The sequence below is a fragment of the Pomacea canaliculata genome, linkage group LG7 (assembly GCF_003073045.1).
Source record: "Pomacea canaliculata isolate SZHN2017 linkage group LG7, ASM307304v1, whole genome shotgun sequence".
Lineage (NCBI taxonomy): Eukaryota > Metazoa > Mollusca > Gastropoda > Architaenioglossa > Ampullariidae > Pomacea > Pomacea canaliculata.
The window spans coordinates 27,091,526-27,115,449 of NC_037596.1; the positions used below are offsets into that span (position 1 = coordinate 27,091,526).

The 23,924-nt window shown below is 38.5% G+C and overlaps 2 protein-coding genes across 10 annotated transcripts in view; both read left to right on the forward strand.

Annotated features, from left to right (window-relative positions):
* LOC112568893 (hemicentin-1-like) overlaps window positions 1-14,499 on the forward strand; it is a 51,555-nt gene extending 37,056 nt beyond the window's left edge. For 2 of the 3 annotated variants that reach the window (XM_025246408.1, XM_025246410.1), the window contains exons 11-17: window positions 1,377-1,685; window positions 3,353-3,481; window positions 6,076-6,100; window positions 6,328-6,371; window positions 6,884-6,934; window positions 11,996-12,093; window positions 12,904-14,499. In XM_025246408.1, coding sequence (XP_025102193.1) covers window positions 1,377-1,685; window positions 3,353-3,481; window positions 6,076-6,100; window positions 6,328-6,371; window positions 6,884-6,934; window positions 11,996-12,093; window positions 12,904-13,080 — 833 coding nt within the window. In that variant the 3' untranslated portion in view covers window positions 13,081-14,499. The remainder of the gene's footprint in view (window positions 1-1,376; window positions 1,686-3,352; window positions 3,482-6,075; window positions 6,101-6,327; window positions 6,372-6,883; window positions 6,935-11,995; window positions 12,094-12,903) is intronic. The other variant, XM_025246409.1, reaches the window with a different exon arrangement.
* A 5,058-nt stretch (window positions 14,500-19,557) lies between these two features.
* LOC112568894 (hemicentin-2-like) overlaps window positions 19,558-23,924 on the forward strand; it is a 36,333-nt gene continuing 31,966 nt past the window's right edge. For 2 of the 7 annotated variants that reach the window (XM_025246412.1, XM_025246414.1), the window contains exons 1-3: window positions 21,092-21,235; window positions 23,152-23,258; window positions 23,763-23,903. The gene's annotated coding sequence lies outside the window, so the exon portion shown is untranslated. Of the gene's footprint in view, window positions 19,703-21,091; window positions 21,236-22,922; window positions 23,259-23,762; window positions 23,904-23,924 lie in introns of those variants that run through there. The other 5 variants (XM_025246413.1, XM_025246415.1, XM_025246417.1 and 2 more) reach the window with 4 other exon arrangements.

Consider the following 23,924-nt stretch of genomic DNA (forward strand, 5'->3'; position numbering starts at 1 on the left):
CATCGCTGATGCTTCCACTTACAATAGCTGTTAACATTTTGTACTGGTAGGCTTGGTGATCACTGACGTCGATTTCTGGAAGAGGATCACCGTCGGTAATGAGTCTAAATCCTTTTGCAGAAAGTGGCAATGATGCACAATTAGCCAATGCATTTCCAGTTGGTACTTTACAAGGTGTGGTTCCTTCAACTGGACCAATGAGTGTTTTACAGAGCTGGCGGAATGGAAGCTCGTTCAAGTGTAAAAAGCAAATGAACCACTGCAAAGGGCGAGCAGTGTGAAACTTTAACAGATGTATTGGCCCACCGCTGTGCTCAGTATTCACATCTGTGCTGTCGGCTCCAACTGCCATGATCTTGTCTGTAATTCCCCTATTTTCATGTGCACTATGAATACTATCGCCAATTGGAGAATCTGTGCCTCATTGCGTTACATGGCACAGATCGAAAGTTCCAGGTTCACCAGTCATTACGCAGTGTTCTGACTGAAGGACATTTCCTGTCGTAATAAGGTGTTCTGATTATCACAGAGCAAAGTACTTTTCATATTTGAAATTAGGATACTGAATTGCACACGACCTTAAAAGTGCGTCAAAATCGCTGACATCACTGCACCCTATTGTTCATGTCAGATGGCCTCGTTCTCGAGCAAGATGGGCAGCAAGTTGTGCAGGTGTCAGGACATGGCGGACAGCGAGTCGCTTTGACCGAAGATTTCTCTCCCTGAGCAGGCTTGCAAACCGTCTGGTCACTGACAGATACGTAGGCGGCTGCTTGCAGCTGTCCGCTAAATGTACTGGCAGTGGCTGTTCTCTGCATTAAAGCAGACAGAACAATAAACCTGTCCTGCAATCTGGTAGTTGACCGCGGGCGTCCGGGATAACTTTACTCTGCTACACTTACCCTTGCATTGCTGCGGTCTCAGAGTTTCAATTACAGAATAAGCAACTCCCTATCGGCACCACGAAAAACCAATTCATTCGAAATTTCTTTTAGCCGATTTGTTGTCCGGGTCAACAGTCAATGTGAATTTGATGACTGACAATTCCGTGTGGTTAAGTGCGTGTTCAGTACATTGAATTGCTTACTGTTGGTACGAACATGGTAAATAATAAACGTAGAAAAGATAGTGGCCTTACCATTGTTTTGAGCAGTACATTAAAAAATAATTATTAATTCTAAGCCTTCTAACTCTTTTTAGAACTAAAAGTACATGACACGAAGTGTTTATTTCGAACAAAGGTAGTAAATAGAAGAGGGGGTTTAATAGAGCTGATTTACCAGGAAAAAAACCCTAGATTGTGTACTTACTGGATCTGAAAGACTTCTGATTGTCAAACTAGTTTTTAACATAGAATGACAATATATAATGGGCAGGTGCTCCCAGAGGAACATTTGGTGATAAAAATATCAATACTACAAGCGGTAAAGGAGAGCTTACTGTCAGAATGACTGCATACCCCACGCCGATGGTAAAGAAAATAATATTTCTTGGCCACGGCAGTTCTGATGGAGAGCTAGTGAAGGAAAACAATATTTATGTGGAATGTTCTGCTAGTTCTTTGGCCCCAGCTGCAGTCACCTGCAATGTAACAGTTATCAATATAGGAAACAGCGACGAAGGATTTTACAGAATCGTTTTCAGCAATGGTTTTGGAGATATGCCTTTCACCTTCTTTGTTAAAGGTAAGTATTGTTATTTGCGTAATATGTGTAGGTCTTTCATTTTGGGCAGTGTTATACTTTTGGCTGACAGTGTAGATGTATGTCATTAAATCAAAAATATGAACGTACTACAACTGGCAAAAGAAGTGATAAACACACAGAGTGTATACATTTATTGTAGGCAGAAAGACAGCAAAGGTAGCATAATTGAAAATAGTAAAACCTGTTTGTTAAGACCATTACCGATAACGATCGCCTCTTTGTTACGACCCAAAAATGTTTCACGGACACATTTCGTTATCTAAACGTCATCTCTTTTACGACTACGGCTCAAACCCAACTTACACCCGACAATATGAGTGCTCTTAGCACTTGAAAAGCTGCGCGTTGAAAAAAAAGTAAGCACATTTTAAAATAGGCTGGTTATCCTATATTATAATTTTCTGGAAAACTCACATACAATTAAATACATTTTAAAGCGACTTCATGTTCAGGCGGGGAGGGCCGTCTCTACATTTACGGGCGGATCGGCCGCTAGAGCAGCCAAAACTTGACACACGACTCGACCTTTGCTACACATGTAGTGAGCGGCTCAGGGTTTAGATCTCGTCTCGGAACACTTTATAAGACATCTGTCCACAGGGTGTTACCTCGGGATTTTTCTCCGGGTACTCCGGTTTCCTCTCTCCTCCCTCTCCCCCCATAGTGCAAAATCGCTGCACGGTGGAAACACTTTCCTACCAAGTAAACCAACCAACGACATACCCACAAATGGCTACAACATTTAATTCGTAACATAAGAATTTTCCAAAATAATCAGAAGGTCACCACCATTAGGCATGTGGGAAGTTATTACCCTCCTCACGCTTCAGTCGTTTTCCTGACTTGAGCGTAAATATTTTTAAACCTCACTGTTTGCACCACAGAAGTGTTAACATGTTTTTGCCATTATTAGTTTATTTCGTTAAATGTGTGCAAATTTGGTATCATACAGGTTTTTTTTTCACAAGGAGGCGTTCCGACACAAGCTGCGTTCAGTGTGACATGAACATGATAGCACTGATTACAGTGCTGACTACAACTATCTCCCCAGTCTGATACACTAGAACCCCCTGCCCTCCTCAAATAGTCCGCAGACAAGCAGATCGTTGGAAAAAAAGTACGATGAAGCATGTGTCAAATAATAGGGGCGAAACTCACCACAACATGTCGCCGGAGACAACCACAAGTATAACAGAGCTAGCGCCCTCCAGGTGGTCAGACGAAGAAACATCACTCCAATATAGTATATTACTAATACTCAATGCTGTAATTATCCTTGTGAATCATTAAAGCTGTATAAGTACAGAGGGAGCGAGTGCACGAATACGCAGGATTGGACGTGTGCCCGTGCATAGATGACTAGCTACAGATAATTAGTTGCAGAAATTTGGATAGGGGTGATTTGTTGTTCTTCATACACAGCTACCCATATATACTTCCTTTAACACGGATAACATTTTATTTGCATTTCAAAAGGTATTTTGTGGAATATTACGTATGGAACATTATGCAGACTGCACTTTTTTGTAACGAGGATGTTACTGGCTTACAGTATACCGAGTATAGTTTCAGATATGCTAGAAATTTATACATTTTTGCCCTAAATTAGAAGTAGTAATTTTAATCGCTTTATTTTATTTTTCAAGTTTCAGATCAAGCGAGCCAAGTAAAAAGTAAAGACAATAATATTCCAGCAATAATTGGCGGAGTCTTTGCTGTGTTGGTAGTGGTTGTCATCGTAATTATTACAGTATTTTTGGTGCAGCGTCATAGAAGTAAGTCTTTAATTTTATACGTATTTGTATACGACAAAATATTACATGATATGATTTTTCAAGAAAAAACCTGATGTAATCCTACACAAAACAACAATATTTTCAACATTACAAGACATAACAAGAAGTATGCAACTGTTTTTAAGAACCAGGAAAGTAATCACTATTGTGCTCGTTGATTTATGCTTGGATTGTTTCGTTAACCTTTTTATGCATAATAATAACGATTCTGTATACATAATCTTTTAAACGAAAATTGAGATTAACATCATAAGCTAAAGCAAATGAGCAAAACATAGCAAAGAAGATTGAACTTAAAGAAAATAGATTTATAGACTTTTTGTTTAAAGGCTGAAACTATAATGTACGTAAAGAAAGAATTGATTTTGTCTGGGGGAGAGGAGGTTGGAGGAAACGAGGTACTAAACGCGTTCAGTCTTTGCTGAATGTTTTCATCAGGCCCGACAATTACGCGTAGTGGTTACAAGCCCGGGGCGTCTTTCTCGCTCGACCAGGACCTGTTGTAGAGTTGAGAACATGGCGATAACAAGCTAAGGAGACACGGTGTGCTGTCAGGGTTAGGACAATTTACAATCCCATCCTGTCTGTCACTGCTGTCCTGTGAGTCACAACAATCCGCCTTTTTGTAATTAGGTGCACGAAAACTATGCTCTACAGCTATGAAAAGTATAGTTAAACAACTGTTTGGAGTCTGTAAAATACATGTAATAAAAACTTTTTTTCTAATCCACAAATTTCTGTTGGTAGTCTTGAAGTGAAACTACATTAATAATAGTAACACTAAGAATCATGACTATTTAGTACACACATACAACCTCCTGATGGAGGAGTTCATGACATTTACAGTGTCTACACACATACTAAGCACACAGACGTGCTTGTACAACATAAAAAAAACCCAAACTCATAAATAGAAACTAGTTACCAACCAAAGCCTTTTCATTTTTGATCGTCCTTTTGAAATTCATAAAACAACCGATATGATATTACAAAAAAAGGGTGTGACAAATAACTAGCATTATGGGAAAGGTTAGGTGGCGGATAGGGAAAGGGAGAAAGTTCCATTGTTTAGCTGCACAATAACTAAAACTCCTGTGGCCTTATGTTGTTGTTTTGGTGACAGGAAGAGTAAGGAGACGATCATCAGACGAGGAGTGGAATTGTTTAGCTAGGATGTAAAGGAAGAGCAGTTCAGACAAATAATAAGGGCAGGTATCAGCAAAGAAATCAAAGCAAAGCACGGACAGTTTACATAATGTCAGTGAAATGTTACGGTCGGGCCGTTTGAATAAAGTTTTTAAGTTTGAATCAAAATTTAAGTATTACTGTAAATTGGTTCCTGTTTCTGAGATTCTTGGCATATATTTAATATAATCATCGTTCGGATAATTATTTTTATACACACGACTTCCGTCGTCTACTAGACAAAAGTGATTATCTCGGTGAACAAAGTTTCCCGATTTAGGTACAAAGTACGATCACGACCGTAAGTATGAATTCAGATCGCTTTGATTTTTTCCAGGAATATGTTGACAAACACTTTGTGAGGTGAAAAACCCCGAATATTGCAAATTTCGTAGTGTGAATATAATTAACGTCAAAAGTGACGCAACTTTGACCGGCCATTTTTTTTTCACGCTAAACATGTAAACAACAACATACAGAAGGAAAGTCTCATTATATGTATCTCATAAAACATCGATTGATGAAGACGTTTGAAACTGTATATAGAAGTAAAAGATGATCTCAACAAGAAAAATTAAATATTTTAGAGTTTCAAACTATAGGTTTGTTGTCGTTCTTTCTCTCCTTTTCGTTGTCTGAAACAAAACATTATCACACAAGCGTCAAGCTAACAGCGGTGCATATGTTATGTTACTTATTTTTGCAGAGTATAAAATGGTGTGTATTTAGATAGAGGTTCTTGTAGAATAATTACTACGGAAATAATACTTCAATGTAGACCCCAGCGTAACCTATACTTCGGTCTTTTTGGCTTCTTCACAGAAGTCCCCTTTCTCGCCCTTCAGCTTTGTTCTGAACCCTGACCGCAAGAATTGGTAAAGTAAAAAAGACGTCTCGGGCTGTCATACACCGCGTGTGACCTCCACCCCGTATGTTCCTCGGGATAGACAGACGTAGACACAATTAGCGACGTGCGTGGTGGGTTGAATTTGTGTTTTACGCTGAGCCAGCAGCTAGTTCTATATCACGGCAAGGCAGACATCCCTGTAAACAGATGCCACATGCAGAGAAAGAACAGCGTCCCCGAGAGGAGAACTGAACCCAGGACAGCCAACCTATTGGTAACAGGCGCTAACCGTTACGCCACTGGCACGCCCCCGCAATTCGCGAAGACTGTCCGCGTGTATTACTCAGTGTGTCCCGCTCCCCCCAAAAAAACATTATTTCCCGCCATGAACAAAAGGTTCGACATTTAAATAAGAAAATGTCGATAACTAAATTGATTCCGAATGTTCTTTATGGACATAAAAATGTTAATAATTTTTCATCAAATGCTGCTAAACATAACCCGCTTTTTCAGATTTTCATAAATGTTATGATTGTTACAGGAAATGGTGGTCTCTCCCAGTCAAGGCAAGTATCTTTATATTTACATCAGAAGTAGGTATATTTTTGTTCTGAAAGATATTTTGAAAACGCACCCTTGTAATTCTTAGAATATGATTTGCAATATTAAATATTTCCAGTATATTTAAACAGCACAGCTTGGTAATATTAAAAGGAAATAATCGTCGTTATGTCTTAATAACTCTGTTGATGTTGTTGCAAAAAGAAATACAATTTTACTATTATTTATACAGGCATGATCATCATCCAAATGTAAATCAAAGGAAGACTGCTGATGGTTAGTAGCATTTTTAAACACTTCCCCACGGTTAACTAACGACATAGTGTTAAACGGTGACCAAGTGACAGTGATGGTGAAAAGTGTTTCTACACCGCATCACATCCGGGTACTAACTTATCCAAGGCAGGTGTGAACTCACCACCTAGGCATATCTGTGCCGGTCAAGTCCTTGGTTCACTTTCTCTATCTTTCCATAGTGGTCTGTTCATTTGCTTCTGAATCCTTCTTGTATATTTGGGAAGTCATTATCCACCCGCCTAAGCAGATTGTAATTTGTTGATAGGTTAATAAAGTAGTACTATAAGATATATGCAATATATACTAATTTAATTGGTTTTTTGGGGTAAGGGGACTAAAATTTGACGCCCTTTCTGATCTATCACTCTAACAAACATTTTGGTTTTAAACTATTTCTTACAAATATTTTTAAGTGCAACATGTTTGTTTAATCACTCAAATTTATGTACGTTTGTAGTACAAATTAAGTATTTTTTCAATCTCATCCACAGATGGTGTTGAAATGATTAATAACGACACGTATGCAGGACCCGAAGCCTTTGGTATGCATTTTCAGTTAACTTTGCAATTTATCTTCTCTCACGCAAACAACAATTACTTCCACTTTTACTTGAATGTATGTGCTTAAACCGTATTAACGGATAATCTTACAGATGGCGCAAGATCACATAAAAGACAGAGAGATGTGGACGCTTACTTTTAAAAAAAAAAAGAGGGCGTAGTAAGCACGGCGCGTTTTATAACATCTCTCATGTCGCAATCTTTCTCAATGCTTTTTTCTGAAGTAAACTTTAATGTTTTGTTTTGATCCATAGACATTATTTTTATACTACATAAAACAGAAATTAGACCATAGTACACTATAATATTCTGAGCTATTTAGTCTAGCTTCCGTAGAGCTTAGCTTGACGAATCTACACGTGAGTTTTATAAGTTATAGATGTCTATAAAAGTGTATCTCTATACCAGTGTTTGATAATCTGCTCACATTCATATTCACAAGAATTGCCACCAATTGTGGTCCCGGTTATCTACGTATACCCTACATATTCCCGTTTTCTTTATCGCGGGGCCTGTGTTCATGGATCCACAAGCCAGATTTTAAGACTCAGTCTTTTTGAACTGGTGACTAAGCTGGCGGTTTCTTTCTTGCTGTTCTTATTTCTGCCTCAACAAACGTTTTCTGGCTGTCATTGTCTTTTATTCTTTCTTAGGTTTTTTGCTTTTACCCTGTTTTACAGTTCGCATCTTCTTACTCAAAATAGTAAAGCATAAGATGATTGAGTTTCTTGGGTTTGGTATGTGGGATAACTCGTGTTGTGGTTAAAATATGACCCTGTAAGTTTAGGTATTGAACTATTTCCAGTCTAAGTGTGCCCAGTTGAAATTCATTTCATCTGGTAATGCAAGCAGATGTATCAACGCCAGACAACTTGTTTACTAGATCATGTTCCCACCATTCGATTGTTTGAATGTACTGTCATACGCTCACAAGCCCCTTTAAATAGTCTAGCCTCCAAACACACAGCCTCAACAAAGCCAGAGGTGGACACGACATACCTATCCAACCTTTAATAAATGTAGAACACAAGAAAGACAAAATGAACGATACAAATAATAAGTTAAATCACATGTAGATAAAAAAAGTGTATAAATACATATTTACACACAGAAACAGAACTACCCTACGCCCTAAACATCTGTCGTGGTTAGGACTGAATGTATTCTTCATAAATAAACACAAAAAATATAATACAAAGGAGAGAAGAAATTAACAGCGCAAATCAGATAAACACAAAGACATCTCAGTTTTTAAACTTTAGTTTTAGTTTTATTGATTTTTTTTTTAATTTCCTCTCTATCTTTCTTTACACATAAGCGGGGATATCAATATTCATCATTTTTTAGTTCATTCTCCTGACGAGAGCAAAGCCGGGCGGGGAAAAGGCTATAGAGAAATGGCTCGTAGTTCGTGATTATATCTACGGTCAGAAAAGTTTTGCACCCGTGGTTTTATTTTGTAAGACTGATCTATATGTGTGTGTGCATTTCAATCGCGGACCGAAGTTTTTGAGTGCGAGGTACATGTACGTCGGTGTAAGCTAGTGTCTACACTAGAGTATTATTATTTTATTTTCCAGTTGTTTTGTATACTTTTGTTTCTTACGCCCTGAATGTGGGAAATGACAGTCTGTGTCCATCTGGTGGATTTGATGTCCTTTCTACGAGACCATTTTCTTACCACACTCTTCATTTCCGTAGCAGCTACTCATCAGACAATTCTGGGAAGTCATCTGTAAACGTACAATAACATCCGAGGATGGAAGCAAGAGGGCAGAGCTTGTATATACACCGTTGTTAGTTTGGCTCTGGTGTGGTTTGCTTCCTTTTGGACAACCGAACGAAAACAAATAAAGGGAAAAAAGAGCAGAAACAACAACAAAATATAGTTTGCAACAGTAAGCGGTTAAACATAAAATGTGTCCCTGGATAGAACATAGTCCTTTGGATTTTTATAGAGTATATGGCAGAAAGTCGCTCAGTAGCTTGACAGCAGCAAGATCAGTCAGCACTATTAGAGATGGTGTATATTGCGATTGCCTGCATGGGGAGGTTTAGTTACACTTGTTATGGATGTTTTGGAAGTGTGTAATAGGTCCATCCGACAAGTGCATTAGTCTCACAGTGTTGCCATCGTCTTGCCGATGTTCCTTTTACTACCTTGCACCAGTCTTTCATCCCAGCTTTTATACTTTTAGCAACGTGCCACCCCTCGTTAATGTTTCTAACACCTTATTTCTCACCAACTTATTAATTGTCGCGTTACGGTCGTGAATATTCTCTTGAATGATGAAACCTGGTGCATTATTACTTTCACTCATCTTCTCGCACCCACTGCCTGGTGCCGCTGGGTACACATGTCATCCTTTTTGGTGATGTGCTGAAAATTTAGAACCTTGTTGGTCGATACTCTCAAAGTAATATCATCAGTGTGATATGAAGTTTTTTGACACTTTTGCCTTGCGTCTGTCATCATATTGATCCCGTTGGTCAGAGGAGTCTGTTTTGCTTGAAGTAAAACTGCGACAGACTGGCGCTTCAAGAAGTAAACGACTGCAGATCCGTGGCAGCCGTTTTCTCAAAAATGTTTCATTTATATGTCCCATATTAGCACTCTTAACAATTTTTTTAAATATTGAATGGGGATAATCCCTGATGTAATGTAAGTAAGGTAATTAAACTGTCATCTAACGAAGACTAATTACATACGATATTATGTCTGTTAGGACAACCAAAGATCAGCACATGCCTATCAGTTTTTTACATCTTCTTTTCGAGCGAAGAGGTGCGCGAGACGGAATGTGCATGAACATAATCTATAATGTCCTCCACCTTGTCGTACTCACCAACAAACATGGACCGTGGGGCCGCTTCTGTATATGGTGAATGGGCTTTGTGCTACCGGTGTGAATTGTTGCCATTTGTAAAAGTACGAATATTGCACCCAAGCTCACATGTACTTTATGTCAGTCACCAGGGGAATAAGCTAAAAATGTTGAACCGGGCACGTAGGCGATAGTTAACCTAACTCTCACTACCTGCGTCAACATAAGTGACAGGGAAACATATTCTACTCACACGTCGATCGCACAGTTCACTACGCGGCTCACGAGCCTCCCCTGATGTTACCCGAACACAAAACTCGACATGGGATGTAACGTATAAAAATAATAGATTTATTAAACATACAACATACAAATACATAAAATAAAAATAGCCGTCTTGGGGGAGTCCCAGTGCTACCCGTGCTAAGCGTACTTCCACTATTCCAGTGTTGTTACCTCTATCTCTACCATTTACTCTCACACGCGGATCAACTTAGCTCTGATGTTAAAACTGTTCTTGTATAAGAAGGTCCACAATTGTGGTTTGGTGGAGACCAAAACTTCCGCCCACAGTCACGGCACTCCGATGACTTTCCCTCGATAGTGTTGCTCCGTGTGTCCGTCGTCCTTCCCTCCCGATCTGCCAACCTCGTCAGAGAGCGACGACTGCTCTGTTGCCGACACAGATGCGGGCACTGTTCCATTCCGGTGGACATACAAGTGATGCATTTGGTGACTGTTATTATACTACGTACAGTCGCCGATCAAGCAAGGCCTTCATGCGAAGTTCTCCGGTCTTTTGGAACTTAGCAGATCTACTCGTCCTTTGAGAACAACTTCTGGCGACCTTGGTGTCGAACGTCTACCTCTCATAGGTAGTGCAAGTTCTCTCACAGGTATTGAAAGTCCTCTGACAAGTAGGGCAAGCCCTGGTCACGCAGCTCTTTGATTTTCATGGCGTTAGCAGGCAGTCCTGACAGTTCCTCGTCACTGACTCGCCCTCTTGCTGAAGGTTTTCTAACCCATGCGTCCTTCCTCTCGAGTCTTGCCCTCTTGGCTCAAGAGCCGGTCGCGAGGTACAAGTGAAGATGCCATTAGAGATGCTGAAGTCGTTTCGACTGCTGACCAGTTTCTCGGTCCTCTTTGACGTCGTGCCGAGAAGTGTATTTCTCCGTTACCTTTTTCACTTGGCACATTCGCAACGACACATAAACGATGGCTGCCATTGGCCACTCACTCACCAACCAATCAAGCAGGCAACATCGATAAGAGAACGACCATCCTACTGACGCTCTGCCCCGCCGGTAGTGGCGTGGTGGACAGGTGACTAACCCCCACTCCCCGTCAACCTGGCGGACAGGTGTGTGAGCACTTGAGGTGTCCCTCTCTTCATAGACGTCATTGACAAACCTGCCAGCCTGCTGTTGGCGCTTGGCTGCTGTAACCACTTAAGCTTCTACCTCATATTGCACTGGCACATACCCCTTTTCTTACATCAGAGGTCTCTGGCTAGTAAACAATCTACCCTAGACCCTAACTAGGGCGATTGCCACTTCCCTATTAAAGTTCCCACATGACAAAAAGAAACAGAACTTTTATTATGTGAGATGTTTTTATAAATGTATACTTCATCTTGTAGGATTGAACTTTTTAAAACTAGTTTCCATGATCCATTCCATGACTGGTACTAGCTGATAACAAGACAAGCTGACCAGCCGATGCCGTTCGTAGGGTAACTTGACCGAATACACGTTGACTTCACTTGACAAGAAGCTATATTTATAATATTTGCTTGTAAATGCATAAATTATTTTTTTCATTTGCATTGGCGATTGAATGGATAGGGGCAATTTACTATATTTATGAGGTAGAGTGATGGGGAGTAACAAATTTTAATCATTTTTTGCTCACATCATTTGTCCATTTTAAGTCCTGCGCTTTTGCGTAAACTTAACTTTTTTACTTTAGCATGAATAATATTTATTTCTGCCACTTTACTTGTGTTAGATTTAAAGACATTTTCTGTAACCTACTTTGAAGCTTGAAAGCTAGTTAATTAATTAAATTTTTTACTTATTTACCTTTTCATTTATTGATAGTTTTAACAATTGTATGGGTTCATTGATGTTTTACTATATGACCTTTTCCCCCTTGATCTGAAGTTCTTCTAAAACAGATAATATGTTAAAAGTCATGCTTTTTTTTCTTTACTGAAAGCAGCATCACTTGCCATGAATTCAGACTCAGCCTATGAGAACGTCGCTTTTGAAAACACACAAGGGGATCATGTAAACACCTCTGGTAACAATAGTAAGGTACGTATACATTTATTAAAATAAGTAATTAGCTATATTTAGAATAGAATGTGTTTGTGCATATGCATGGATTTGTGTAATTTTCTTACCTAAATACCACCTTTTGTTTCACAAAAAAATCGTTTCACATGTGTTGATACTGTAGCCAGTTTTCATTGGTTTTGTATGTGACAAATCATGAGACGGACGGTTAGGCATATTAAACTAATAGCACAAGTATAACTGCAGATAAAATGTACTTGCTAAACTGACCTACATACAAGTGTATACTCATTTGCTAATTGTTTCATCAATTACACTTTTCGTTGAGCATAAAGCTGTTATAATTTTGACATAGAAGCGTGTGTTTATAGAAGAGCAAATATTCCATTCAGAAAGTTTACTGTAGATGCGTGAGAAGATCTAGATACTTTCAAACTTAAAGAAAGAAACATATATGTAGAAAGCATACCTCACTGTATCGCACATCTCTTAGATATCATTGGGAGTAAAAACTATACTTTCTTGAAATGATATTCACAACAAGTACTTGTTCTGATGACTTTGAACTTTGACACAAATATTTTCTGATGTTCATGCAAATTGATAACAAAGAAAACGACTTGGTTGGTAGTGAAATATTCTTTATTTTTAGATGCATTGGGTAACGCCCAGCTACATAGAAACCTTTTTGCTTAGCTGCCAGTCTATTCCAATTAACATTTCACTCAGATTAAATCATTTTTGAAATCCCATTTTCCCATTATCTACATGCGTAACAGAAAGTCTAATATCTTTGTATTTAATCGGCTTCTTGTGATCTCTCAACAGCAAGAGAAAAACGACATTACAGTACAACGAAATAAGGATGGCTTAATTTATTCGTCTCTAGACTTTGATGAAGCAAAGAGTGCTAAACCACCACCTCCAAAACACGAAGAAACTGAATACATATCTATTGATCTGAAGAAAACAAAATTACTGCAGCATGAATTGAACAGCAATTAATGTCGGCAGTTTGTCAAAAGTGTCTTTAAATACCGCACCATTAGATAAAAAGGAAAAATAATACCTTATACTAATTTTTTGCTAAGAAATATACAAACGGAGCAATATGGGGCATTTTTTGCTAATGGCTCACAGATATCTTTTTGGAAACAGTGGCTCCCATTTCTCCCTGTGATTTTTTAAATAACGGTATTATTTGTAAAAATAAGGGGACTGTAACCGAGAGAAGTCTCGAGACAATTGCCGGAGACAGCAAATGTTAAAACCTGGTTTGGTTTGTGTAAGTTTGCCTATATTGTAGCAGATGGGTTACCTTGTTATTTGTTAGTTCTACTATCTTATGTGTATATTATATTGTTTATGTCTATGTAGATTGGTTAATGCTAAAATATTATATATACCATTGTTCGTGTTCGTGTTGTACATGTATGTATTGTGGAATAAAACAAGAAATGTACTAACAGTATTAATAATGTTTGTAAGAATGTCAGTTACACTTTTTTCCAATGATGTTCAAAGTAAAGGTGACTTTCCTATACTGTCTGTAATGTGCCTAAAATTGAAATAACATCCTTTAGATGCAAAGTATTTTTTTAACAGAAGAAGGGCATTAAATGACATATTAAACCAGATAAGTAGTGTAAAGTCTTGAACAGCCAGTGGTCAGTTAAGAACGCGAGATATTTAACGCAGACGTAATAGCTAAGTTGCTCGATCCCACCGTAGCGAACCCGAGTGTCACTATTACATCATTTACATGCATTGAGACAGTAAATGAATCAATGCTGCTTATGTCTTAATTAAAGTGTATAGTCATTGCCAAACGATCTTCAAATGTCAAAATCATTTTCTTTCTAGTTACTCTTCATTTTAACAGTAGATGCATATACGTATTTGTTACAAGATGACATGGTATTTTGGGTTGTACATATAAGTTACAAAGTGCATTTGCACTCTTCATGTTTGCTGTAATTCTTTTGTTTACAGCCTTAAACTTTTAGGAAAAACAATGTAAACACACCAACATGAGCTCTATGATTCAGAAGCAATTTAAACCTTTTTATGCTCTCAAATCTCCTGAAGTTTGTAAATATATTGCTTGTGATAAGATAAAGAAAACGTATTTTGCTTTAAATGAAGTAACATGATATCAAGAATTTAAGGAAAATTTTTTTCAGTTCTAATTTAAATATCGTATTATGTAAATATTGCGTTGTTATTTACATTTTGAAGCATTTATTCATGGTTCCAAACATTTTATACTTTATACTGATTAATTTAAAGAAGTATATATTGACTTATGTAATTAAACAACTCTCTCTCTCTTTATATATATATATAACAAATTCAATCCGGAAATCAGAACTAAATAAAATATTTGTAAATTTGCTTTCGTACAAACAAATAAACGATGCTCATGCTTTCTTTGGTTTTTTTTTCTGCCTTTAGTGTCACTCAGAAATCTCACGAAAGTGTTATAAATGTTGAATGGTGATTGTCATTCTATTTCTTATGTACAGTTTCTAGGTTTGAAAGGTTTTACTAATTCTGTGACTCATGTTGGAGATAAAAAGGCGAAACTGAAACAGGGAATCACTATTTTAGGACATAATATTAATTCTCGTGGCTGTTAAGAACCAGTTCTTTCTTTTTAAATGGTAAAATTCCCGCTTGTAACTCGTGGAGTGAGATGGCGTTCCTCCATTTACTCTCTTGTTTAGGGCACACACAGAGGCGGCCTTTGGGAGTAGTGACTAAGGCAGCCGCCTCCAGGCCCCGGGCCTGAGGGGTCCCACGATGTAGTACGGTATATAGCAGGGGTGGGCAATTAATTTTCCCAAGGTGCCGCATGACAAATTGGGATGGTTTTAGAGGGCCGGACTAATATAGTTAACTCAGTTTTACCCAATACTGTATACAGTGTTCCCTCGTTTATCGCGGGGGATAGGTGCTATGATCAGCCGCGATAAACGAATTTCCGCGAAATAGGGACATACATGCAATAATAATATATACATGTAAAACAATATCATGTGAGTGTAAAGTAATATAGTAATCATGGTATTAATACAGTACAATAACAAATTAGTGTAAAAAAAATTATAACTGTACTCAGAGAAACCCAAAAAACTGATGCGAACTGGCTGCGAGATGGGAGATAACAATCATGGCTCGTCGCTTACGCATAGCAATGGATTTCTGTTACACAATTATTTCTTTCTTTCTATCTACAAAATAACCATGGTATTTTAATAGAAATACAAATATAGCTAACATTTTTCGTCTTTTTCCTGTTGAAGTATCTATGGTATTTTGTAGAACGATAATTCCCAGCACGAAAATATCGATCAATACTACACTCAAAAAAACCCGTGAAGTAGTGAATCCGCGATAGATGAACCGCGAAGTAGCGAGGGAACACTGTATATAGTATATATACTGGCGGGCGGGCCAGCGGGCGGGCCGGTCAGAGACAGGAGGCGGGCCGGCCTTTGCCCAGGTCTGGTATATAGAGTAGTCTACCCTTACCGCTTTTGGCCATTCATTTCACTCACCTAGGACCCCGCGTACTGCTAAGGCCGCCTCTGATATGAAAAGTAAACAAGAAATATTCATGGATATTATTGGGAGAATGTTATACTGGTAATTCTAGCAATAGCACACACTTTTATGAAATTGTTGGAGTAACCTTCTCGTTTTCTATACCTAAACTACAACACATTTTATTTATCTATATACACTGCAATAATTCTATGTACACTGCAATTACAGAAATTATATATATTTACATAAGCACTTTTAAAGACTAACACCAAACTGATCTCCATGCAAAAATATAAAAGAACGGCATATGTCTTAAAGTGAGATTAGTAATTTAATAGCAATAGAATTCACATACTTTTAGCTTTGACGATGCTTCAGTGCAAATTTGTATACGTCATTTTACGTTTGCTAGGAGATAGCAATGATAATCTGCAAGAGGTGTAATCTGTGGTCTTCCAGCTTGGTGATAGCGGTGATAATCTTAGGCTACAACTGTGGATTTCCATTGCCAACAGGTTGCATCTTTCACCCAATCTCACACTCCTTTACCACCCCTAGTACACAGATGACATACAATGAAGAAAACATTCAACAGCTTTTATAAATCTCTTCGTTCCCTCACTTTCAACTAAGTACGACTAGTAGTCAAAGACACAGTTAAACAATTTTATTATTTACAACAAAAACTGTAAGGTTAAACAGTTTAAATTATTAATAGCATAAGTTTTTTTGAACAAACTATGTACACCAAACATTGATGAAATTATTTGCATACAAATTGCAGTCATTAATTATTAACAGCATGAAATTTATGTTTCAAAAACTTATTTACAACATAAAATTTAACAATTTATTTACATAGAAGATAAAAGACAATTTTAAAAAGTAACGCATAAAAGCAACCCATGAGTAGTGGTATTCCTTTGGAAAAACAGAAAAAATAATCATAATATATTTACATACCTTGATTTTTCCAATATATATAATTATATAAAACCTCCCACACATAAATGAAATCTTACAGCTTTCATAAATCTAGGGAGATTATGAAAAAAGTAGAATAAAAAGGTGTTAATTTCTAATGTCTTGATGACCATTTGAGTATATACACAGTTTTTAAATTCCATCTGAAAGACGCCAATTTATCCTTAATACAAAAGGTAAGGTAAATAGCCTACTGAATAAATCCACAAAGAATACAACGAGGCTCTTTAAACTTGACGAACTCATTGTTGTCATTCCAATCACTATCAGAAGGTATCGCCCTTCGAATCATTTCTCAATCCATGTCTCTTGCATCGCCAAACCATTTACGCCCAATGCCATCCACTTCTGCTTCCGATGTAATGGCAAACTTTTTAAGGACTGCGGCTGTGCACAAAAAGAAATTGTAAGAAAGACTGAAATAATATTGTACACAATAATAAATTTATAGATGTAGAGAAAATAAAACTTAGATTCACTTTTTAAAAAATTGATTGACGTACATCTCAAAGATATCAAAACCAAACAAAAACTACACACCAATTACTATACTTCTCAGTTGAAGTGACTGGAAACATGTTTCCCTTTGGTTCCACTGTATTTTTGCGCCAGCTCTGAAGAAAACGGCCGTTTTAAAATTCTGCATGCATGAGAGGTGCTGAACCGTTTACAAAAATCTGTATTTGTTTCCAACATGTAAAAGAACTACAATACAAATGCAAAATTAATTAATTCACTGGGTTGGGTATGTTTAGGACATGATGCTGAACCATACTCCACTGATGAGTGATCAACGTTGCCAGGGCCGTGCTTAGGGGCAGGCAGACGAGGCATCTGCCTAGGGCCCCGCACATTTCATTAAATAACAACCGTGGCGATCGTGGTGTCAAGGGCCCCGCACATACCCTATGCCTCATGACCTCTTAGTAGTCATAGTTAATAGACACACACGGACCGCTTATTTTGACATTATGATATGGAAGTGACAGAATTATTTTATAAATGATTTCTATGTATATTCCTAATAAAATACTGAATTATTTTGTACTTAATAAAATGTGTCTTATTTGTTACAAATATATACAAATATTACACTGACCACGGATCCGTGTCAGGAGAGTTAATCTGTAAACCAGTGCTACATCCTGTCTGTTAATGATTTATCAAAACTGTAAAGCATGTTAACTGATATACCAGTTAAAGCTAAAGCTATGGATGTAAGTCTATTGACAATTTATTCAATGAACAGAAAATATTTGGATGGATGTAATAATGATGTGCATGTAAACCATCAAAAACACAAAGCATGTATGTTGATCATTATGAAATTATAGAGGGAGACAGAAAATAAATTTACTGACAGGGCTTCTGCTAAGGCTAAATTCTTTGGGGTCTCAGGGACCCCTTCTTCAGATTTCTAAGGGGTCCCAGGCTAACTCTAAGGGGTCCCTTTACAAAGTTGAAAAAAGCAACAACAAATCAACTACTTTGTTCAACTGCCTTTCAGGCACACCAACTAGTCAGAAGCGGCGAGATTTCTGTGCCATGATGTTTGTGCAAGCATCTGTGATGAGCTTATGAGCTCACTGTACTTGGAGTGCTCACTTTCTTTCCATTTCGGAGATGATTTTAACTATGCTGTCAACATCTTGGAAATAGGTTAATGGACCTCTTCCCGGTAAGGGAAAAAACTCAGTGCAAGGGAAGTAACTCTCACCTTGTAGCAGACGACAACACTAGATTGGGCTACGATATCCGGCCCGCGACGCGGTACCATCCGGCCCGCGAAACTTCTGCCCACAGTGGAAGAAATCGGCATGTTAGTAATGAAAAAAGACCTAAAAAAACGAAAAAAGGGGAAGAAGAAGTATTTATCCCTATGTAGGGGCGTCTCTCAATCTTTTTTTCGATAGACGAACATTTCGATTCAGTGCTCCGACTTGGTGTCTCTACGATCCAGCCGGACATTCAGAAGTTGGTTTCGGGTAAACAACTTCAAATATCCCACTAATTACTACATAATTAATGGTAAATACAACTTGTTTCTAATATAAATGGTATCTGCTCTATTTTTTTTTTTTTTTTTGTATTTTTGCGGTGAAGCGGCCCGTGACAGGCGTGTCGGAAATGTGTATGGCCCGCAGGCCGAAAATGGTTGGGCATCACTGATCTAGAAGACCAGGTGCATGCAGCCAGCTGCACTCATCTTCAGGAAAAAAAAGGCAAGGTAGCCGAGCGTTACTATCAGTGGCAACGAACAGGGACAGTTCGTGTTTGAGGGAGACCTACTATATTTCAAGACTGAATTGTGGGTCAGGGAGGGACCGCGTGTCAGGACATATGTGCAGATACTGACGTAAGACCAAATTATCTCCTAAATCCATTATTTTGTTATTGTTTTTATGTCAGCCTAATTTTGCTTTCTGTTTTAATTATAAATTTATATAAACTGTCTTGTCAGTTGTGTTTGCGCACATGGGTGAGTGACTGTTAGTCATTACGCGTGCCGACGTGTGAACAGGCGGGTGACTGAGTGTGAGGGTGGAAGTGGGCGGAGCGAGCTAGCTAGAGTGACCCCCTTTTCCCCTCGGGTGGTAACTCCATCCCTCTGCCCCGCCCCGTTTCATCACAATGATCATAAATTATTCATGACCATCCACTGCTATAAAGTACAGTTGTTTTAATGGCATCTTTCACAACTTTATGAAGACTTACTTCAGAGATCAGCAGCGTTTCACTAGGAGATGGAAGCACAGTACGAAACAATCCTCATAGCTAAGACTGAACCGGTCTAATCCCGTACCTTGACTTGTAGCAGCGACAGAGGTGTGAGGGGTGCGACACGATCACGTGTCAACTTGCCTGCGAAGTCGAAGGCAGGCAGCGGGCTGTAAGAGAAAAAGCTACACATACAGGTCATTGTCACCACCCAGAGGTCATGCCCTCATCAGTTTAGGATCGTATCGTACGTCTCCCGCCCGTTCGCCTCACTTCCCCTAAGGGACCCAAAACCTTCCCGCCTCTCTTGCAGGCTGGGGCTTCCAGTACTGTTCGTGTGAGCGGGTAACCGCCGGACACCTCACAAGCCGCGTTCGTGAGTGTATGATTTCTTGGAGGTTTTAAAATAATTCTCTTATACGTGGAGGGCTTGATTAGGGGACGAGAAACTGCGCATATGTGTATGTGAGTCTATGTTTGCTCTATGCTAGAATTAAAACATTAGATACCAATCTAACATTTCACTTCCACACAAAAATAGGTTTTAAACAACTGTAAAAGATATTAATTTTGTGTTTAAAGGAAAGTCAAGTTTTCTACATTTCTTTATCATCGAGAACGTAGTTTTATTTGCCAGTATGTATTGTAATTTTATAGCCTTAATAAATATATGATTATAATTAAAATTGTTTCTATAGCCTGCAAGAGCTTTGGGATTTTGAATACCCCCTATTGGGGGAACGGGTAAATAAAAAGGGCTACGGGCTATCCCGCTCCTAAATGACCGAACGCTCATAGGGCGTAGCCGTTACGCGCTTACAGTGACCCGTATGTCGGACTTTTCGCTCCGCCCTCTGACCTCGCGTCCGCATTTGCTGACCTGATGTCGGATTCCGCACTCGCCGCCCGATGGGTTTCTACCTGCAACAACCACTTTGGTCATCGCACTCTCGGTGAGTTTGTGAATTAGGTGAGAAGTGTGCCCTTAAATTCTGTAAAATATTATAACATGAATTATTCATACCAGTTGAAACTGTCTGTAAAATATAGTGATTTCTTGTATTAATTTAATTTGTATAGTTCAGCCCGAACCGTCGATTTGTCGCGTGCTACTTCCGCTTTGTGCCATGTGCTCGCTGTTGGAAGATGCCGCATGGGTAACACAAGGTAATTTATATATTTAATTATCGATGCAAAATGTTAGTGTTTCAAATAATCCTTATAATTAATTGACCCTATAATAGTTCTTAGCAATTTACCTCCTATTGAAATTTGAACACTTGATCTTGTATTGTACGATAGATTATTGTAATTTTTTTTTAATGCAGACTTCAGTTATTTCAATTTCTAGGAAATGCTGAAGATCGAGGATCGTGCTTAGTCTAAGCCAGTGATGCCCAGCCTTTTTCGGCCTGCGGGCCAAATCCATTTCGGACAGCCGTGTCGCGGGCCACTTCACCGCAAAAATACAAAAAAGAAAAAAACAAAGAACAGATACCATTTTTATTAGAAACAAGTTGTACTTACCATTAATTATATAGTAATTAGTGGGATATTTGAAGTTGTTTTCCCGAAACCAACTTCTGAATGTCCGGCCTCATCGTAGAGACACCAAGTCGAAGCACTGAATCGAAATGTTCGTCCATCGAAAAAAAGATTGAGAGACGCCTCTATGTGTGGATAAATACTTTTTCTTCCCTTTTTTCGGTTTTTTTTATTACTAACATGCCGATTTCCTGCACTGTGGGCAGAAGTTTCGCGGGCCGGATGACACCGTGTCGCGGGCCGGATATGGCCCGCGGGCCGTCGGTTGGGCATCCCTGGTCTAAGCATTGAAATAATGCCGACTACAAAACAGTCAACAGATGACTCCACAACGTGGCTGAAGATGAGCCAAGCTGAATGTAGTGTGCGTATAAACTGTTCCATGTTGTAAAATAAGGCTACACATTTCTTAATCATTGAGAACAGCAAACAGTATTCCTGACAGAGTGAAATACATTAATGTTTGGTAAAATGTGATATATATATTTCTTTCATATAAAGTAGTCCAGTTTTATAATATTTGCATACTTTTACAATAAATATTTGAAGTGTGTTCAATTGTGTTTGCATTCTGCAATTATAACATACAAAATAGCATTGTGTCTAACTAAACTGTAACTGTGGTCTTCATGTTTGCAAAAATGTACAACAGCTTTACAACAATGTAAATGTATGTTTTTCCTCGATGGCCAATCCAGAGTCCGATTAAAGGAGATCTTCACTTGTCTCAATGTGCAAACCTTCTACCGCGTCCTCTGCTTCATCTCGCTCCTCATCCCCTGCTTTCGTGTTTCGTCTACGCTAAGGAATCCACCACGAAAACTCCTCTACTTCCTCCTCTGTCCTCTTCCTCTATTATAGCCCCCTTGCTGGCGTCCTCGTTCTCGTCGTCTGTGATGTCATGTTCAGTCACGGTTTCTTTATCTCCGTCGTTGTCCTCGTCATAACCAAACCAAGCTCATTAGCTTAAAATTTCGTCTATTTGAAACTTAAGTGATAACTTCAAGTAATCTTTGGGCAATGTAGGATATATATTAGAAAAAGAGACAACACAGGCTGCAGATTGTTTCTGCATAAATGTGCACACACGTGATAAGATGACAGTAATTAGAGGCTTTTCATGAAGAGTTGTGACAATGTCATAAATTAGCATGTTCTGTAGGATGTTTAGAATGCTTTACTGCGTTTGTGTAGTATATTCAAGATCCTGGAAGGGTTGTAAGAAAATCAACTGACATGGTATATGACAAGACTGGTTATTCCCAATCTGGAATGAGGGGAAGTATAAAGTGCCCTCGAGTGAAAGAAGAACTAAAATATTTCATCACTCTGCATACCAAACAGGATTATTGCTGTACCAGTGTTTCGAAGAAGTAGCGGCCCTGTGGCGCAACGGTAGAGCTGTTAGCGCTGTTAGCGCCTGTCACCAATACAGTGAAGGTTGGCTGCCCTTAGTTCATTTCTCGTCTCGGGCATGCTGTTCTTTCTCTGCACGTGGGACGGTCCCAAGCCCGGCTGAAAAAGGAGGAGGGTTGGGAGTGGGGCCAGCACCCCCACCCCGTAAAACAAATCCTTGCTACCAAAACATCGACAACAGTTAAGACTGTAGTCGATGGCCTATGCCCCAGGAGGGGCGAAAGGCCTAAAAAAAAAATTTAAAAAAAGTGTTTCGAAGTGGCTTCTCAAATTGCTACTTTTTTTATTTTGTGAGCTTAAGTGCTTTATTTTGCAAGGCGAGAGATTCTCGCAGTGAGTCTGACTGGGTTTAGCTATAAGACAGTCTCACAAGATAATGCTCAACTTTCATTTAAGTGTCCTTTCACTTGATAGCCTGTCAAAATTTTAACTTTTCCACTTTTAATGTTCCTGTTCAAGTAAATTGAAAACTTTACATATAGATGTGAGAGAGAGATAGAGATGTATCTAACCATACACTGAAAACTACTGACATTTCATCAATACATGAAAGATGTTGCTACTCATAAAAAGATAATTGTTACTACAGAATAGGCACTTTTAGTCGAAATGCTTCTTTGAGGGAATATTGTGGGCAGGCAAGTAGAAATCGTGGTGCTAGTTATGTAGGGCAAATGATGGGATACTAAGAGCATACTTGTTTGACAAGGTTTTTGCATTTTTGGATTTGTTTTTGCAAGTCAATATGTTTTCCTGTTTGGTTTGCATATGATCCTGAAGTAGACTGTGGTTTTATGTACAAATGTATTATATGGAAACATTTGGATTTGACTTCTAACCATCACAATTTTCCTTTGTGCACAGCCTGGGGATATTATATCTGAAGGGGAGATTAATGCCACTGCTTACAAATAGTTCGGAAGTAACAGGCAAGAATGGACGAACAAGTCAAAGGATAAAGCCATCTGATGGTGAGTGAAATTAGAAATCAAAGAAAATAACCATGCATGTGTTAAATTTATTAATGTAAGCATGGCTTTATCATTCATGATGTGTTTATTAAGAAAGTTAACCTACCTATCACCCTGTGCTGGGTAATCTCTGCATGTTGTACACCTGTTTACAGGTTTTCCTTTCTAATCCACAAACAGTAATGAACACTAGAAGCAAGCCTACATGAATCTATTTACATAAGTTGTGTTGACTATCAACTCACTGTTGACTCCTAGTTACTTTAAAGCTCATAAATAGGAAGAAATGGAAATACATGCACTTCAACTGAATGGCACATTGGTATCAGCTCCAATAATTTTTTCTAGTTAGTTTTTTCCAGCTTCCTGTATGATTTCATGGTAAACACTTAACAACTATTTTTGTTTTGATGGTTTTTATGCATATCTTTATCAACCACAAGTTTTGTGGAATTTTAAAGAAGTGAATACATTGAAATGCCTTGTTTTTGCTTATCATTAAAGGACTAATACTGTATTTTGATTGCAAACGGGTCATGCTGTTGAGGAGCACAGAGAAATGTTTCGAAGCTTCCTCGACATATGCATCAAGTTATGAAATGTAGGTGATCAAGGAATGACTCCAGCAGCAATTCCATGTTTCAGGTGAGAAATTTGATAGGCTGG